The 20746-nt window shown below is 37.0% G+C and overlaps 1 protein-coding gene across 4 annotated transcripts in view; it reads left to right on the plus strand.

The window, feature by feature from the left end:
* Positions 1 to 20746, plus strand: part of UGGT2 (UDP-glucose glycoprotein glucosyltransferase 2) — a 175938-nt gene that overhangs the window by 72898 nt on the left and 82294 nt on the right. For all 4 annotated transcript variants that reach the window (XM_081289839.1, XM_081289841.1, XM_081289838.1 and 1 more), the window contains 5 exons: positions 585 to 716; positions 11309 to 11473; positions 11791 to 11914; positions 12005 to 12103; positions 14309 to 14400. In XM_081289839.1, the coding sequence (XP_081145965.1) occupies positions 585 to 716; positions 11309 to 11473; positions 11791 to 11914; positions 12005 to 12103; positions 14309 to 14400 (612 nt within the window). The remainder of the gene's footprint in view (positions 1 to 584; positions 717 to 11308; positions 11474 to 11790; positions 11915 to 12004; positions 12104 to 14308; positions 14401 to 20746) is intronic.

A 20746-nucleotide genomic window follows, 5' to 3' on the forward strand; every position in this document is an offset into this window, starting at 1 on the left:
TTTTGTCCCCAGAATGTGGGCCTAAAAGTCTGGGTATAGAGAGGTTTTAGGTCATTGCAGGCATACCTTTGAAGGGAATATTGGAAATCCAGCCCCTTCCAATATTTCTTCACTTCCTGGCTGCTGTGAGGTGATTTTCTTAGCCATATGCTCCTGCCATGATATACTACCTCACCACAGGCCCAAAGCAATGGGACCAACCATCCTTAATGAGCTCAGAGTTCATATTTACATTTCAGGCTTAATTATCCACTTAGATTTGTCTTCTCTCCTGGAGAAAGTTGGTCCTCTTTCTTCATGCCTAGAAGAGCACCTGAGTCATAGTAAAGGATCTATAACTACTTATTAAAGAGAGAAATGAGGAAAAAAAATAGAAGTACCAGCATGCATTCTGCATGTGTGTTTAGAATGTTTGAGACTGGGAGAAGAGTTAAAGTACAAAGAAAATTTAGTCAAGATATTTGCTGAAAAGCAATCAGGAATGTAAATAAACCATTTCTAAAGTAAGTCGTTTAAAAGTATTTTACAAATCTTTGTAAAGAAAACCAATTACTATAAAAATAAAAATTATTTTTTTTCCACAGATGTACCAGAAAGCAAAGGATCAAAATATACTCACTGTGGATAATGTGAAGAGCATTCTACAAAATGAATTTCCTCAGGCTAATATTTGGGATATTTTGGGAATTCATTCTATATATGATGATGAAAGAAAGGTAAGTTAGGAATTGTGTTAAATACAATTAACCAGGCACAGAAAGACAAATATCCCATGAACTTATACATGCAATCTGAAACAGTGGAACTCGCAGGAACAGAGAGTAAAATGGTGGGTTACAGAGGCTGGTCAAAGGAAATTAAATTTCAGTTAGACCAGAGGAATAAGTGTAAGAAATTTGTTATACATTATGCCGGAAATGGTGGTGCATGCCTGTAATCTCAGCCGCTTGGAAGGCTGAGGCAGGAGAATAGTGAGTTCAAAGCTTAAATTAAAAAAAAAAAATCTGTTATACATTATGTAACTATAATGGATATCAATAATGTGTACTTGAAAAATCAAAAAAATTTTAAGTCCCTCTCACTACCAAAACAAATGATAATTATTCAAGAGATGCATATATTAATTGGCTATTACATAATATATACATATATCAAAACATTGTATACCATAAACTTACAATTCTTGTCAATTTAAATAAAAGGTAAATAATGGAGACTGAGCCAAAAGATTCTGAAAGAATAAAAAAAAGCAAAGGCAGCAAAATAAATTCACAAAAATAAAGAAAAATAGCATAAAGAATTCTTAAAATTGATGGATATGATTTCATTGGTAGAGCCCTACCAAATGTGCAATACGTTGGATGAAAGAAACACTCTAAGAGCTAAGGATAAGGAATACTCTTAGAGAGATAGAAGATGATCTTAGAAGTTGGAAAAATGTACCCTGTTCATGGATAGGCAGAACCAACATCATCAAAATGGCAATATTACTCAAAGTTCTCTACAGGTTTAATGCAATGCCAATCAAAATCCCAACAGCATTTCTTGTAGAAATAGACAAAGCTATCATGAAATTCATATGGAAAAACAAAAGACCCAGAATAGCAAAAACAATTCTAAGCAGGAAGTGTGAATCAGGCGGTATAGCGATACCAGATTTCAAACTATATTACAGAGCAATAGTAACAAAAACAGCATGGTACTGGTACCAAAACAGGCAGGTGGACCAATGGTACAGAATAGAGGACACAGAGACCAATCCACAAAATTACAACTTTCTTATATTTGATAAAGGCGCTAAAAGCATGCAATGGAGATAGGATAGCATCTTCAACAAATGGTGCTGGGAAAACTGGAAATCCATATGCAATAAGATGAAGCTGAACCCTTCTCTCGCCATGCACAAAAGTTAATTCAAAATGGATCAAGGAGCCAGATATCAAATTAGAGACTCTGCGCCTAATAGAAGAAAAAGTTGGCTCCGATCTACATATTGTGGGGTCGGGCTCCAAATTCCTTATAGGACGCCCATAGCCCAAGAGTTATATACAAGAATAAACGAATGGGACTTACTTAAACTAAAAAGTTTTTTCTCAGCAAGAGAAACAATAAGAGGTAAACAGGGAACCTACATCCTGGGAACAAATTTTTACTCCTCACACTTGAGATAGAGCCCTAATATCCAGAATATACAAAGAACTCAAAAAATTAGACAATAAGAAAACAAATAACCCAATCAACAAATGGGCCAAGGACCTGAACAGACACTTCTCAGAGGAGGACATACAATCAATAAGTATATGAAAAAATGCTCACCATCTCTAGCAGTCAGAGAAATGCAAATCAAAACCACCCTAAGATACCATCTCACTCCAGTAAGATTGGCAGCCATTATGAAGTCAAGTAACAATAAGTGCTGGCGAGGATGTGGGGGAAAAGGTACACTTGTCCATTGCCAATATGGAAAGCAGTATGGAGATTCCTAGGAAAGCTGGGAATGGAACCACCATTTGACCCAGCTATCGCCCTTCTCGGCCTATTCCCTGAGGACCTTAAAAGAGCATACTATAGGGATAGTGCCACATCAATGATCATAGCAGCACAATTCACAATAGCTAGACTTTCGAATCAACCTAGATGCCCTTCAATAGATGAATGGATTAAAAAACTGGCAATTATACACAATGGAGTATTACGCAGCACTAAAAAATGACAAAATCGTGGATTTTGCAGGGAAATGGATGGCATTAGAGCAGATAATGCTAAGGGAAGCTAGCCAATCCTTAAAAAACAAATGCCAAATGTCTTCTTTGATATAAAGAGAGCAACTAAGATCAGAACACGGAAGAGCATGAGGAAAAGACTAACATTAAACAGAGACGAGTGGGGTGGGAGAAAGGGGGAGAGAAGGGAAACTGTATGGAAATGGAAGGAGACCCTCATTGTTACACAAAATTACATATAAGAGTTTGTGAGGGGAAAGGGGAAAAAAAAAACAAGGGAGAGAATTAAACAACAGCAGATGGGGTAGAGAGGGAAAATGAGAGGGAAGGGGAGGGGGGATAGTAGGGGACAGGAAAGGTAGCAGAATACAACAGTAATTAATCTGGTATTATGTATAAATGTGGATGTGTAACCGATGTGATTCTGCAACTTGTATTTGGGGTAAAAAATGGGAGTTCATAACCCACTTCAATCAAATGTATGGAAGATGATATGTCATGAGCTTTGTAATGTTTTGAACAACCAATAAAAAAATGTAAACACTAAAAAAAAAAAAAAGGAATACTCTTAGTCCTTGAGCAAGAGAAAAAGTTGGACAAAAGAGTATAAGTAACTGATTTACATTCCAGACAGAAATGATAGGAGGTCCTGAATTGTGAGGGAACTAAGAGAAGCTGTTGCTGCTACGTATATAGATTGCAGATGTGTGTTGTATTTGTGTTAGGGGGAAGTTCAGAAGATGAGGCTTGAGAAAGTAGACAAGGAGCATGATTGCATATGTCTTACAAACAATATAGTCGGCCCTTGGCATCCATGGGGAATTGGTTTCCAAATCTCACATGGATACCAAGATGCATGGACATCCAACTCACATAAAATGGAATACTAGTTTCATATGCCCTGCAACTAATCCTTCATAACTTTAAATGATCTCTACATTATTTATAATACCTAAAGTAATGTAAACTGTATGTGAATAGTTGTTATTCAGTATTTAGAAGAAAATGATGAATAAAAATCTGTACATTTTCAGTACAGGCACAAAGTTTTGTAATCTGCATTTGGTTGAATCCTCAGATGTGAGACCTGTGAATAAAGGGATTCAACTGTGTTTAATGTACATGCAAAATGATTGAAGACTTTGGCAACAGTGAAAAACATGAAAGCTATCAGTCAGAGGTGTCATAGTGAGGTGACAGTGGCATGCATTTTTTTGTAAAGAACTTTCTCCATTGTTGAAGATGGATTGTTTAAGGGTAGGAGTTTACATGATGATACAGATTAAGAAACACAGAGGAGAGACAAAAGATGGGATAGTAGGCCTTGCAAGAAGTAGAGGCAGAAGAAAGTGGACATATTCAAGTTGTTTAGCAAGCACAAGTACAGGCCTGCTGCTGGATTGGGTATGTTAGAGAGAAGTTGATAAATTGTCAAGAATGGTTAGCAAGGTTCAGTTGAATAGCTGACTAGAAGAGATGTGATACTGTTGCCACAATGGAAAGGAGTGGAGGAGGAGAAACAGATTTGTGTAGATACTTGAGGTCTCTGTGTCTTCCAGAGGAGATGTGAAATAAGAAATTGGATATGTGTGTCTATAGGTCAGAAGTGAGGTATGGACTTAAAGTATAAAATTCGTTACTGGCTTATTTGTGGTAATTAAAGTTTTTGAATGGATAGATTGCCTAATTGGAAGTCACAGAGTAGCATCTAAAACCAAAAGATCTAAAACAAAGCCCATCATCTTCCTTATTACCTCAAACTTATGTTCCTTCTTTAAGCCTTACCACAGAGGATAGATTTCATCACTGTTCACCTAGACTACTTATGCTAGAAGCCTGCTAGTCATTCTAAACTACGTTTTCCCTCTTATTCTCCAAAAATATATATACATAGATCATGAAGTTGGGTCAGTTCCACCTGTTAAATATTTCATACAGTACATCATTATCTCAACTATTTATTGCCATAAATTTTTGTTCTGGCTCTTGCTTTTTCTTTCCCATACTACTGCAGTAGTTTCCAACCCAGTCTCTCTAGTGTATGATCCTCTTGTACATTTTTATTTATTTATTTATTTATTTATTTTTATTATTATTTTTTTTTTTTTAGAGACAAGCTCTCACTGAGTTGCTTAGGGCCTCACCATTGCTGAGGCTGGCTTTGACTTGTAACCCTCCTGCCTCAACCTCCCAAGCCCCACTGGGATTACAGGCATGCGCCACCGCACCTGGCACTATTGTGTTCTTAAAATAATCAAATCTAAACACATTTTTTTCACAAACTATTCCTTGATAGCATTTACAAAATAACCCCTATGGTACTCTAGATACTATATTCACACTTGTTTTTAGTGTATCCATCTTTTCCTCTATTAAACTATAAGTATTTTAGGATAGAGTTTATATGCCTTTTATATAAATTCATAAGCCAAATATATAGCAGGTGCCCAACAAATGCAAAAGGGGATTGTAGTGCTGTGGTTAATACTTCAGAATATTAGACAGACATGGGTACAAATTCTGGTTCTAAAATATAGTAGCTTTTTCACATGGAAATGATTTAATCTCTCCGTTTCATCATATTATAGTACTATGAGTTGAACATCTCTAATCTGATCTCTGAAGTGCTCCAAGATCTGAAACTTTTTCAAACATTTTCTGATATTTGTGAATTTCTGTAAGTTCAGGTTTTTGGATTAAGGATGCTCAATTGGTAAAGTCTTTAAAGATATTCCAAAATCAAAATACTTCTGTTTCCCATTTCAAATAAGCTGTATTCAACTTGTACTTACTTTCTTAGACTACTCTTGAGAATGTTGACAATAATAATCATAATATTTAATATTAAATATAAATGAGTAAATTGTTGAATGACGTATCATTTGTAAATTATTTTTTTTATTGTTGGTCATTCAAAACATTACATAGTTCTTAATATATCATATTTCAGTTTGATTCAAGTGGGTTATGAACTCCCATTTTTACCCCGTATACAGATTGCTGTATCACATCAGTTACACTTCCATTGATTTACATATTGCCATTCTAGTGTCTGATGTATTCTGCTGTCTATCCTATTCTCTACTATCCCCCCTCCCCTCCCCTCCCCTTTTTTCTCTCTACCCCCTCTACTGTAAATCATTTCTTCCACTTGTATTATTCTTCTCTTACCTCTCATTTCCTCTTATATGTAATTTTGTAAAACCCTGAGGATCACCTTCCATTTCCATGCGATTTCCCTTCTCACTCCCTTTCCCTCCCACCTCTCATCCCTGTTTAATGTTAATCTTCTTCTCAAGCACTTCGTCCCTACCCTGTCCTTGGTTACTCCCCTTATGTCAAAGCAGTCATTTGGCATTTGTTTTTTAAGGATTGGCTAGCTTCACTTAGCATAATCTGCTCTAATGTCATCCATTTCCCTCCAAATTCTATGGTTTTGTCATTTTTTAATGCAGAGTAATACTCCATTGTGTATAAATGCCACATTTTTTTATCCATTCATCTACTGAAGGGCATCTAGGTTGGTTCCACAATCTTGCTATCGTGAATTGTGCTGCTATGAACATCAATGTAGCAGTGTCCCTGTAGCATACTCTTATTAGGTCTTTAGGGAATAGACCGAGAAGGGGAATAGCTGGTTCCATTCCCAGCTTTCCAAGAAATCTCCATACTGCGTTCCAAATTGGCTGCACCAATTTGCAGTCCCACCAACAATGAACAAGTGTACCCTTTTCCCCGCATCCTCTCCAGCACTTGTTGTTGTTGGACTTCATAATGGCTGCCAATCTTACTGGAGTGAGATGGTATCTTAGGGTGGTTTTGATTTGCATTTCTCTGACTGCTAGCGATGGTGAGCATTTTTTCATGTGCTTGTTGATTGATAGTATGTCCTCCTCTGAGAAGTGTCTGTTCAGGTCCTTGGCCCATTTGTTGATTGGGTTATTTGTTATCTTATTTTCTAATTTTTTGAGTTCTTTGTATACTCTGGATATTAGGGCTCTATCTGAAGTGTGTGGAGTAAAGATTTGTTCCCAGGACGTAGGCTCCCTATTTACCTCTCTTATTGTTTCTTTTGCTGAGAAAAAACTTTTTTCCTCTTAGAACTGCTTTCAATGTGTCCCATAGATTCCGATATGTTGTGTCTGTGTTTTCATTTAACTCTAAGAAGTTTTTAATTTCCTCCTTGATGTCTTCTAAAACCCATTGATCATTCAGTAACCTATTGTTCATTCTTCAAGTGATGCATGATTTTTCCTTCTTTTATCGTTGATTTTCAGTTTCATTCCATTATGATCAGATAGGATGCATGGTATTATCTCTACTCCTTTATATTGTCTAAGAATTGCCCTGTGACATAATATATGATCTATTTTTGAGAAGGATCCATGTGCTGCTGAGAAAAAAGTGTAACTGCTTGATGTTGGGTGGTATATTCTATATATGTCAATTAAGTCTAGGTTGTTAATTGTGTTATTGAGTTCTATAGTTTCCTTATTTAACTTTTGTTTGGAAGATCTGTCCAGTGGTGAGAGAGGTGTGTTGAAGTCTCCCATGATTATTGTATGGTGGTCTATTAGACTCTTGAACTTGAGAAGAGTTTGCTTCAGTAACATAGCTGCACCATTGTTTGGGGCATATATATTTATGATTGTTATGTCTTGTTGGTGTATGGTTCCCTTGAGCAGTATGCAGTGTCCCTCTTTATCCCTTTTGATTAACTTTGGCTTGAAATCTATTTTATTAGATATGAGTATGGACACTCCTGCTTGTTTCCGCAGTCCATATGAGTGGTATGATTTTTCCCAACCTTTCACCTTCAGTCTATGTATGTCTTTTCCTATCAAATGCGTCTCCTGTAGGCAGCATATTGTTGGGTCTTGTTTTGTGATCAATTCAACTAGCCTGTGTCTCTTAATTGGTGAGTTTAAGCCATTAACATTTAGCTTTATTATTGAGATATGGTTTGTTCTTCCAGCCATATTTGTTTATTAATGTTACTAAACCTGATTTGTTTTCCTCTTTGATTACTTTCCCCCCTTTACTGTCCTACCTCCCACTGTTGGTTTTCATTGTTATTTTCCATTTCCTCTTCCTGTAATGTTTTGCCAAGGATTTTTTGAAGAGATGGTTTTCTAGCTGCGAATTCTTTTAACTTTTGTTTATCGTGGAAGGTTTTAATTTCATCTTCAATCCTGATGCTTAATTTCACCGGATACACGATTCTTGGTTGGAACCCATTTTCTTTCAGTGTTTGAAATATGTTATTCCAGGATCTTCTAGCTTTCAAAGTCTGTGTTGAGAGATCAGCTGTTATCCTTATTGGTTTACCCGTAAATGTAATCTGCTTCCTTTCTCTTGTAGCTTTTAAAATTCTCTCCTTATTCTGTATGTTGGGCATCTTCATTATAATGTGTCTAGGTGTGGATCTCTTATGATTTTGCACATTCGGCATCCTGTAGGCTTCCAGGATTTGGGATTCTGTCTCATTCTTCAAGTCTGGGAAGTTTTCTCGTATTATTTCATTGAATAGATTGTTTATTCCTTTGGTTTGGAGCTCTGTGCCTTCCTGTATCCCAATGACTCTTAAGTTTGGTCTTTTAATGTTATCCCATATTTCTTGGATGTTCTGCTCCTGGTTTCTTAGCAGTCTTGCTGAGCTGTCTATGTTCTTTTCAAGTTGAAATACTTTGTCTTCATTGTCTGATGTTCTATCTTCTAAGTGATCTACTCTGCTGGTAGTATTCTCAATTGAGTTTTTAAGTTGGTTTATTGCTTCCTGCATTTCTAGGATTTCTATTTGTTTTTTATTACCTCTATCTCCCTGTGAAATTTATCTTTTACTTCCTGGATTTGTTTATGTAGTTCCTTGTCAAAGTGATCTTTCATTGTCTGATTTTGCTGTCTCATGTCTTCCTTGAGACTCCAGATCATCTGAAGCATGTATATCCTGAACTCTTTATCTGACATTCCATCTGTTGCAGCTATTAACTCTTCTAGAGTTGAGTTGACCTGCATTGCTTGTGGTCCTTTCTTTCCTTGTCTTTTCGTACTTCGTACTGCTCGCGTTTCTTTCTGCTTGGTGAATCTGTTGTGTTTTTGAAATTTTCCCCCTATTTATTTATATTGCTCTTGTATAGTTGGAAAATCTCCCTTGCAGGGCGGGTAGTGGCTGTGCTCCTCCTCTAATTACGGTGATCTGTCTACCATGCTGGTCGGTCGCAGGTCTGCCCACCCTGTGGGCGCGGGTGGCGTCTCTGCTCTGCCCGCACTCCAATTGTGGTGACGTAACTACCACGCCCTCGGGTCCTTGGTCCTGATCCGGATGTGGGCGGCGGCTCTGCTCGGCCCCTACTCCAATTGGTGTGACGTGTCTACCACGCTGGCAGGCCTCTAGGCCTGTTCCGCCGGTGGGTCGCAGGTCTGTCTACCTTGTGGGCTCGGGCGGCAGTTCTGCTCAGCCCCCACTCCCAATGGGGGTACCTGATTGCCTCTCCAACGGGTCGCTGGGCCTTTTCCGGACACGGGCGGCGGCTCTGCTCCACCGCCACTCCAAGCAGTGTGACATGACTGCCTCAGTGCTACGTGTCCACCACGCTGGCAGGCTACTGGGCCTGTCCTGCCAGTGGGTCGCAGGTCTGCCTACCTTGCAGGCTCAGACGGTGGCTCTGCACAGCCCCTACTCCAAATGGGGTGACTTGGCTACCGTGCCGTCGGGTCGCTGGTCCTGTTCTAGGCGTGGGCGGCTACTCTCTTCGGCCCCAGCTGCAGTTGGGGAGTCGTGATACCAAGCCGGCGGGTAACTTGGCCTGCTCTGGGCGCAGGCGGCAGCTCCACTCTGCCCCCTTGGCCCCCACAGCACCCAGCAGGACCCGGACCAAGAAGCAGTCACCGCAGGTTCCCCAACCCTGGGCCAAAGAATCTTCGGGAGCCAGAACCCGGCCTCTCCGATCCCGGCTCACACTCCGCTAGGAGCAGGCTCCAAGGAGCGACCCCCGCGGGTTCCCCTGCCCCAGGCCAAAGCAGTTCCGGGAGTCAGAACCCAGCCGCCCCGAGCTCAGCGCACGCTCCACTTGGAGCTGGCCTCAACACGCAGTCTCCGCAGGTTCCCCAGCCCTGGGCCAAAGCAGCCCCGAGAACCAGAATCCGGCCGCTCAGAGCCCGGCGCACGCCTTGCCAGGAGCGAGCCCCTAGGAGTATTCTCCACTGGTTCTCCAGCCCCGAGCCTGAGCGATCTGTCTGTGAGACGCAGGCAAATACCAGCCTGAAATCACCTGTTCCGTAGCTGAATGAGCTGAGATCAGTAGAAAACAGGGATGATTACATCAGCTCTCCAAGATGGCGGCTGCTGTCCTCCTCCATGATCCGACTGGTGTCGAGAACTGAACTGGACCGCTTCTCTTCTCTGTCTCAAAGCCGGAACTGAGCACTAAGCATGGCCATTGCACCACTGGCAGGAGCCCCCAGAATCCGCATCGCTGCACCCCCGTTCCGGCACCTCGCCACTTTCCAGCGCGCGCCGCAGACTCCAGCTGCGGGGCAATCCGCCAATCAGGCAATGCGACCCTCCGTGCGGAGAAATCGCCCGCGTCCGAGCCCCTGCAGCCGAACCTCACGTGATGGAAATCCGTCCACTAGATTCTGGAGCACCTCAATTTCACTGGAAATTCCCAATAAGATAGCCTTCAGCTGTTTCACCTCGTCTTTCTCCCGCACAGTGACGCGGCGCACTGGGGTGATGCACTCCCTTCGCCGCCATCTTCCCAGCCCCCTCATTTGTAAATTAAATCCAACTATTGAGGACCTTTATTATATGCTCTCTGACTTCATTATCCAACAGCTCTCCCCTTCATATCACACCCATATTCACTTGTCATTGCCTAAATATACCATATTCTCACTTCCTTCTAGTTCTTGCTGTGCTGTCTTTACTTAGAATATCTTTCTCCATTTAGTCTTCCAAACTTATTCACCCCCTAAAGCTTTCAGTGTCTCTAACAGAAGGCTTTTGTGATAACTTCCCCTCGATATTCAAGGTTGGTTAGATGCTGCTTTTCTGGACCTTCTTGGAACCTTGATATAACTGTTTTGCTTTCAGTATCAAAACCCATAAGGGAAGACATTGAGCTCTGTATTCACTGAATCTGTCCAAATTGCCGGTGGCATGATTCAATATTGTTTTCTGAATAAATGAATGTAAGAATAAATTAAGTCTAATGCACATAAGTATTGTCTATATTGAGTTCAGCAAGCCTCACTGCTTGTTTTTGTGAAGTATTTTCAGGGCACTGCCTTGCTCATTTGTTATGTGTTGCTTGTGACTGCTTATACACTGTAATATCAAAGGTGAGTTATTGTGACAGACCAGATGGCTTACAAAAACTAAACTATTAACAGTCTGATCTTTTGCAGAAAGTTTCCTGACTCCTCTGTGCAGATAAATGACTTTCCTTTACATATTATTTGAAAAGGACAGAGAAGATTAGTGAAACTGACATTTTTTAATAAAAATATTTCTATAAAAATGTGCTAGTGTCCCTTTTTGTTTCAAACAGCCATATTTTTTGATGGTGATGTTTAATTAATAGGCTGGAGCAAACTTTTATAAAATGACTGGCCTGGGTCCTTTACCTCAAGCTCTTTATAATGGTGAATCCTTTAACCATGAAGAGATGAATATTAAAGAACTAGAAATGGCTGTTCTTCACAGAATGATGGATGCATCTGTATATTTACAAAGAGATGTTTTTATGGTAAGTAAACATTTAAGAGGAACTACGTAAATGATATCTATAAAAGTTATTTTCTTATTAAAATTTTTAATGGTCAAGCTAATTGTATAAAAATTTTCATTTTGATAATTTAAGTGATTTAAAAATTAATTTCTTATACATAATTACATCTTAAAATTGATTCACAAGTCTAGTTTTTACAAGAAAGTTTATTACCAGTAATCCTAAGTTATATGCTATTTATTGATTTATTTTAGAGTAATATTCAAATTATCTGTATAATTTTTAAATATTCATATATATGCTTTTTTTTTTAAATAATATTTTTGTTATCATAGGGCACATTGAGTGATCAAATGAATGCAGTGGACTTTCTAATGGATAAGAATAATGTTGTACCCCGTATAAATTCTTTGATTTTGCACACTAAACCTCAGTATCTTAATTTAATATCTTCATCAGGTAAAATAACCCTTCACATACTATTCTAAAAATGCTTACTGTGAATATTTCATTAATTCATTATTGAACCTTTAATGTGAAATTTTTCAGTAACTACTGCCATTGAAGATTTCTCTACTTACTTTTTCTTGGATTCACAAGATAAAAGTGCTGTGATTGCAGAGAACATGCATTATTTAACTCAAGAAGGTAATGTTTATTTTATGAAATTTATTCCTAAACAGCATTTTAGTTACTTACATTATGTTGATATTTTTGACTGGAAAACATGATTTAGTTTGGTAGTTTATAATTTATTACAATTTAGGGATTGTGCTGGGAAAATTATGCCTCTTATCCTAACTAAGCATATATGCAACAGATATTCATCTTGGCTTTTTGCCTTATTTTAAAGTAAACTATTCCATCTTCACCTTTTTAAGAAAGCAATAAACTGATAAAATGCATGAATAAAAGTGCAGCTCCCAGATAGAGGAGAAAATAGTTTTATGTGCTGTGGTTAAACAAAATCTGGATGTTTGGCTTAGGTTAGGATCACAACCAAATGAGAGACCAGTGCAGTAACATTTGTGGAAATAAGGATTTAGCTTAAAGAAGTCTTCACTGAGACCACAGATTTGTTATTGTACAATTAAATATTCATATAGATCGAGATAATTAGTACAGGTTTTTTGTTGTTGGTTTTGGAGGGCTTATTTTATTTTTCTGCCTGCTTTGTTTGGAAATAAAAATGGGAGCTAATAAGTTAAAAAAAGGCTGGTTTGTATTTCAATATGTAAGAAGTAACTTTGTAACAATAGGAGTGACCTAAAAGATAGAGAACTGTTGTGAGGGGAAGAACTTAAGATATGAAAGACTTGAATCAAAAGTCTACACAATTAGTTTTTAAGAATGCCATAGACTGAGGGGCTGGGGTTATGGCTCCGTGGTAGAGCGCTCACCTTGCTCACCTGGCTTGAACATGCAAGGCCCTGGGTTCGATCCTCAACGCCACATAAAAAGAATACCATAGACTGAGCCCAAATTGGCACCTGGATTACTTTCAGATTTCATGATTTTATGTTCAGAAAGTTATGTGTCTATAAGAAATCCAACAAATAAAATGCATTTCCATATTATGGCATGCTGTCCCCTTGAATATATCAAGTAAAGGCAGAAGGAGTCAAAGATCAGATTCTGGGTTGTATTTCAAAAATGCCTCTGGGCATCTGACTAAGCCTATTGTAATGCCTTTTGGTTAAATCTCTTGCAAATTAAAGGAATAATAACTTAAGACTCTAATTTTTTGTTTTGAGAGAGGAGAGAGAGAATTTTTTAATATTTATTTTTTAGTTCTCGGCGGACACAACATCTTTGTATGTGGTGCTGAGGATCGAACCCGGGTCACACGCATGCCAGGCGAGCGCGCTACCGCTTGAGCCACATCCCCAGCCCAGACTCTAATCTTTTTATTTGTGTTTATGTAAATGTGTGAAGAAATAAAGCAATTTGGTTAAGGTAGTGAAAGGCTTATATTAAGGCAATATTGGAATTCTTTGAAAAGAATGTGTTAGTGTCCTACTCTTGTTTCTAAAGATAGCAAGTGGAATGAGCTGTCCTTTGTGTATTTCCTTATTAACAAGGTCAGTTTTTGTAGATTTAGATAGCACTGACTATGGTAATTACTGTAATTTTGAATCTATTCAGGAGTAAGTTTTAGGAACAGCAAATTTTTATTTTAAATTGGTGAACTGATCTAAAGGATTATTTTTTCTATAGTTTTAGTTATGGCCAGACAATTATCATTTCAGGTGTTACATACCAACAGTGGGTGGAATTATACCCATTTAATGATCATAACCCATTCGATCATTCAAAAGAATTAAAAATGGATTCTTCCTATAGACTTAAAATTTTGAAATTCTTCTGAAAAGAGAATTACATCAACATAGGAAAAAATACAAATTAGACCTTGTAAATGAGAACCAGAAATCAATGAATTATAAGTTATTTTCTATATCTATTAGATAAACTTGACTGTCTTGTTTTTACAGATACGTGGGGTATAAATACCAATTTTTAAAAATAAATATAGCTAGAAGACAATTTTACTTGCCAACACTGGGGTCATGAAAGCTATAAAACAATTTCTCTCTTGGTAAAAGAATTGTGCACATCTGTTCCTTAGGGACTATACATGAAAGACTTTATATAAATACAGATACAAAAAAAATTTTTAAAGGATTACAATGAACTACTCTTCTAGCACTTTTATACTAGCACTTCTATATGTACATTACATATTTCCACATACACACATTTTTCAGAAATAATAAGATATTTTGTGTTAATTGAAAACTTTCTTAGTTTTATTTTAGAAAGAATTAATTTTACTTGACTATTTGAAACTTTCAGATGATGTAATTTCTGCAGTCACTCTGTGGATTATTGCTGATTTTGATACACCATCTGGGAGAAAACTGCTTTTTAATGCATTAAAGCACATGGTGAGTTAGCTATTCTTCCTACAAAAATTGTACTTTATTGCAGTTTCAAGAAAGCAATATGAAGAGCATGCATTAAATTTTTATTTCTCTTTGCATACATTTTAACTTGATTAAAACACAGCACTAAAGAAATTAAAGAATTCAATCTCCATGTAAGACAGGTAACCTTACCCAATATATCTTCCATGACTCATAGTCTGTATATTCTCTGTTAGCTTTATGATCCAATGTATACATGCCTAATAGTGACTCAGTAATCACATTACTGCTTTTTATCAGTAGTAGCTAGTAATAGCAATTTTTTGGTTACGTAATGACACAGCACTTTCTCCCTGATTATTAAAGAAAAACTGAGTAAACTTGTTTTACTCAAAATATTTTAAGCTTTAACTCAATCTCGTTTTTTATTATTAGATAATTGTAAACCGATATGCTTGGATTCATTTTTATGTTTGTTTAAAAGTACTCTTTAATGACTACCTGTATTTCTAAGGGAACATATTCCTGTCTTTATAAGAAATAGGAACCAAAATATTTTGTGAAATTATTGCTAAGCATAAATTTATTGTTGTATAACATATGGCCCCATAGCTTAAGAGCTTAAAACAATGAACATTTATGTTCTCACCTGTTTCTGAGGTTCAGGAAATCAGGAGCAACTTGGCTAATTGTCTCTGCCCTCACGCATCTCATGAGGATGCAGTCAAGATATGGCTTCGGTTGCCATCATCTGAAGGCCAAGTTTCTAAGATGGCTCACTTAGCTGCCTATTGGCAGGAGTTTTTGTCTGGCTGTTAGCAGAGCACTTTATTCCATTGCCACATAGACCTCTTTTTGGTGTTGCTTAAAATCTTCACAGCACAGTAGCTTTCTCCAGAATGAGTGATAGAGACAAAGACAGCCACAATGTAATTTATGAAGTACTCTTAAAAGCCACAAACTGTATCTGTTACACAGAGCACTTCTATTCAGTTTGAGAAGGTGCTACATGAGGCCATGAATACCTGGAGATGGAGATCATTGGGGCCATCTTGGAGGCTGGCTACCACATTAGGCATAAGTAATATATCTTAAATAAAACGTAACATTTATAGAAGGATTTTCACATCATATTAGACAATATCAGAATGCATGTGGGCTTTTCTCAGTGACCAGCAGACCAGCAAATTCCCAAAAAAAGGTGGTTTGTAATCTTTAGGGAGAAATTAACTTCTGCTTGCTATTCTCAAGAAATTCTGAGAGCATGTTCTCTGAGAAGCTTACAAACTGCCTTTATTAAGTAGTTAAATATCACAAATAACTTTGATTTGACTTGGTTGCTTCTTCTGTAACTTTGAGAAGTGCTATCTTTATAATTTCTTCTTAAAGGATGTTTATTTTCATTATATGGAAGCTTTTCAAAAATCGATGTATCTTTACAACAATAAATTTAAAATATTATAACATGAAGTACATTAATCTTGAAAAGTAGGGATAATTTTTTAAATTTTTTTAATCCTAATCAATTATACATGACAGCAGAATGATAATTTTGAATCTCAAATGCTATCTGTTAGAAATAGAAAAATTGAAGAAATAACTTTTGTATAATAAAACCATCATTTCACTGTAGTTTTTCTGATTTTCACTCAGATGTTTTAAGTTTTTTTCCCCTTGAATTTGAGAATATTACACATTTCTTACAGAAAATTGAAAGTGTAGAACAGCAAAGATACAAGGAAGAGAAGTATTTAGGTCATAGAACCCATTACTTAGAGTCAGTCTATTAATGTTTAGGTGTATTTCTTGCCTGTGTGTGTGTGTGTGTGTGTGTGTGTGTGTGTGTTTTCATTTTTACATGGCTGAAATTATCACTTAGAATTTTATCCAAATTGTTTTCCAATAATAAAAATTTCATGTTGACAAGAATTTGAATGAATGCATAATTATCCATGTGGAATTATATAATAACAGTGAAAATTCAGGTGGTTTAAGTTTTTTGCTTCTATAGATAATCTGTCATAAATAACTTTGAATATATTACTTTCCAGTATTTTTATTAGCTCTTAGAATAGGGTAGTAAAAATCAGTGTCCTAAAAAGATGTTGCCCCCATTCAACATCCTGAATCTAAGGGTAGTTAACATTTTTAGATATTCAATAATTCTTAACAAATGTCCTTTTAAAGTGGCTAATTTCCAGTTTTAGAGCAGCTATGACATCACAATGTTAAGTCTTTATTTTTGTTATCTAATTCTTTCTACCAATTTAAAACATTTAGCTTCTAATTTTTTTTTTTTTTTTTAGTTGTAGGTGGACACGATAACTTTATTTTTGTGTGGTGCTGAGGATCAAACCCAGTGCCTCACATATGCTAGGCGAGCACTCTACCACAGAGTTATAACCCCAGCCCCTAGATAGCTTCTTTTTTTCTTTTTTTTTTTTTTTTTTGAGAGGGGAGAGAGAGAATTTTAATATTTACTTATTTATTTTTTTTAGTTATTGGCGGACACAACATCTTTGTATGTGTTACTGAGGATCAAACCTGGGCCGCACGCATGCCAGGCGAGCGCGCTACCGCTTTAGCCACATCCCCAGCCCCCTAGATAGCTTCTTAATTGTATTTATTTTATAACTAGTGGCACAGAGCATTTCATTGATTGGCCAATTATATTTCCTCTCTTCTGAATACATTGTTTGCATCTGAACAAGTCTTTAGCATATGTGGTACTAAATTTAATAGCACATTCGTTTATCTAGTAAATATTCAACTTAGTTACTGGGGATATAATTAGTATACAAAACTAAGACTGTGTCCTTGTGCAGCTTAAATTCTAACAGAGGTGGGGTAGGTAATCAAGCAGATATTCTCTAATAGATATAATAAGCTGAGTTAGATGTTAGAAGCTGGGAAGTACTATGGAAAGGAGAAAATCAGTCCAGAACCAGGTTGCAGACTAATGACAATTTTACATAAAATTGGCAGAATAGGCCTCAGTGAGATGGCGATATTTAAGCAATGACTTAAAGGAATTGAAAGAATTAACTATTTAAATACCAAGGAGAAGTATATTCTTGGTAGAGAGCCTTGTCTTTGCAAGGGTCCTAATGCAAGAACATACTTAAGTGTAGGAAGATGGTAAAGCATGCAGCTAGAACACAGTGAGCAAGGAGGGATGACAAGAAATAAGGTAACAAAAATGAGGTGCCAAATCATACCAGGCTTATAGGTGTCAAATCATAGGAGCACTTGGTAGATTAATATTTTTGTATCTCAGCTTGTATTATTTGCAACATCTTATCACTGAAACCACCATGAGATTTTTACAGTTAAAAATACTTCTATATTTGGGCTGGGATTGTGGCTCAGCGGTAGAGCGCTCACCTAGCATGGGCGGGACCCAGGTTCGATCCTCAGCACCACATAAAAATAAAGGCATTGTGTTGTGTCCATCTACACCTAAAAAGTAGATCTTTTTTTAAAAAATATTTATCTATACTAGAACTATCAGACTTTGAAAATTCCTTTTGTCATTTTTAGTTTTAATTCTGTTTATTTTGTAAGTGTGTGTGTGTGTATACACACATATAATTATATATAATTTGTGATACTTTTCACAGGTTGTGCTTAAGTCCCCACACGTAGTTACTATAACCCTTTACCATTGAGTGTGTATGTGACTTGAAGACTTGTTTCAGTTCAAGGATTTTGTGATTTCTTTTGATCTATGTTTAGCCTTGGAATAGTATCTTAGAATTTACTTTTCTAATCACTCCTAGGAAGCTTCGGCCTTTGGCATGAACATAGGCTTCCAGACTTCACATAATAAGTTTAGTGGTATTTTTAAGCCTGATTATCTAGGAGTTACCCAGAGTCAGAGTAGGTTTTTGTTCAGTAATGTTTATTCAGAGGTTTTGCTTAAGTCCCTTAAACCAGTAATGGCTTCTGCTCTTTTCATATGTTCTTGTGATTTAGGGAATGCTTTCAAATCTGCCTCATTCCCTGTTCTGATTTTTCTTGAGTGGAGCCAATATAGAATATATTGCAGTCTTCTGTACCTTCAGGAATGAGTGATACCAGAACAGTTTTTTTACTATTTCTTTCTGTAATTCTCTACTAAAATCTGATTACTCTGCCATTTTACTTGCTACTAGTATCATGTACCTTCTAGCACCTTCTTAATTGCTTTCCACTAAGATCTCAATTATTTTTGACAGTGCCCCTTAGGTATAAACTGCTTTACACTATAATCAAAATAGCTATTGTCAGAGCTATAGAGCTCTGTCCTTGGGTCCTTCTCTTTCCTCAGATAGAACATCTGTGCCACTGCAATGAGACTGAGTCAGGAATGGCAGCCTTTTTCTTCCATAATGCCCTTGATCTATGAGTGGACATTAGTAAGGGAATTGTAATAGCTAGTCAACTTTGTTTGCCCCTCTTTGTGTGGGGACCTCTACCCTATGAGTGAGCTGGTGCTGAGGCAATTGAAATCCTAGTGTATTCAGTGGGCTATGCTTGGTACAGAGGTTCTGCCCAGCAAGGGGGAGGAAGTAGGGGGAAGGGAGCTCTAGCACTCTTAACCTGGACTGCCTCAAGTAAAGAGTTTATGCAACATAGACCTTGCCTATCCTTTGGGATGGAGTGTAAGTCTGAACTGGGAGCTGAAAACAAAGGGAGCCCCTACATCTTGAAGCTGAACTCTGTAACTTGGAACTCAGAGGTGGAAAGGATGGAAGCCAGTTGTGGCTCAAAGGCCACAGATTCTTAAGTTGTTTGTGAGATTTAGTGTATTTTCCTGAAAACATTTTTCTTTATAAGCTTTATGCCTTTGAGAACAACTTCCAGAGATTTTAATGATTGTTTTCTTAACATTTTTTATCAATTATAAGATTGTTCTACTAGAGAGAATGTCTACCAGACTTCCCCCAATAGCTTTTATAAGAAACTACAAATTTAACTGTTTTTTTACTAACTTTTTTGTTCATACCTTGTAATACTACAACTTTATTTTTATGAAAGTAAATTTTTTGTTGGAGCCATCAGTTATATTTTTTGAAATAATTTATTGAGTGCATATTTTCTGGCCTTTTAAGTGTGAATATGTTCATTGTTGCTTTCTAGTTATTGATCAGAATTAGTTATAGGTGGACACAATATTTTTAGGTGGTGCTAAGGATCTAACCCAGTGTCTCAGGCATGCTATAGGAGCGATCTGCTTCTGAGCCACAACCTCAGCCCTGATCTTTTCTATTTTTATTGTAGAGAAATCTGAATACTTTTATGTAGGTTTTTTTCCCCTTTAGAATTAAAGGAAATAGTATTTCTAAGTATTGATAGTTTTTGTTTTCTTCAAAAAATACACAGCCTTTCTCATTTGCAGCAGCAAACAAGTTTTCCCCTAACTTTTATAATAATTTTTTCAATTTTATTTTTTAAAAAAATTGAAAAATATTTCGTATGCTTTTCATCTTGTCATTTCTTCTGCACTCTGAAATAAAGATTCTTACTTGTCATCCGGATTAGAGGTCAACAAACTCTTGTCAAAGGCCAGGTTATAAAGGTTTTCAGTTTTGCATGCTATATGTAGCCTTCATCACATACTACTCTTTACTTTTAACAACCCTTTAAATTATAACATTTTGACCAGAGGACCACTTAAAACAGGCTCCAAGCCAGGTGCAGTGGCACACATCTGTAATCCCAGCAATTTAGGAGGCTGAGGAAGGAGGATTGCAAGTTTGAAAACAGCCTCAGCAACCTGGCAAGACCCTAAGCAACTTAGTGAGATCCTGTCTCAAAAAGGTGGGGAGGGTGCTAGGAATATGGCTCAGTGGTTAAGTGCCCCTGGTTTCAATCCCCAGTAACAAAAAAATAAACAGGCTGCAAGCAAGATTTGATCTATGGATTATAGTTGCAGGCTACCACTCATGAACTAGTTTATTAACTGACTTATTTGGGGGATAGGTCTTATTTTTACTCTTTCTAGTGCTACTTTTGACTTTCATTTTTATTTTCAAACAACTTATTTTTAATTTATGCTTTTCTCATTTGAGTCTCTTCTTTTGACATCCTGGGTGCAGTTTATACAGGCCATGTTTTCTTTCACTGGTATACAAAATTTAAAAAACTAATATAATGGACACTAATATACCTAACACCTAGATTTAAGAATTAATATCTTGCCTTATTTGTTTAATCTATCTGGAGAGAAGGGGGAGGTGATAGTCTAGACCATTTTTAACTTATAGAAATTAGCATATCATCTCTTAGTACTTCATGCATTTTCTAAAGAATAAGCATATTCCTCTATATAACCCCAATACCACTATCATATTGTTAGTACTAAATCTTCAGTAAATTTACTCTT

The sequence above is a fragment of the Spermophilus citellus genome, assembly GCF_964194105.1.
Source record: "Spermophilus citellus genome assembly, chromosome: 1".
NCBI classification, from domain to species: domain Eukaryota; kingdom Metazoa; phylum Chordata; class Mammalia; order Rodentia; family Sciuridae; genus Spermophilus; species Spermophilus citellus.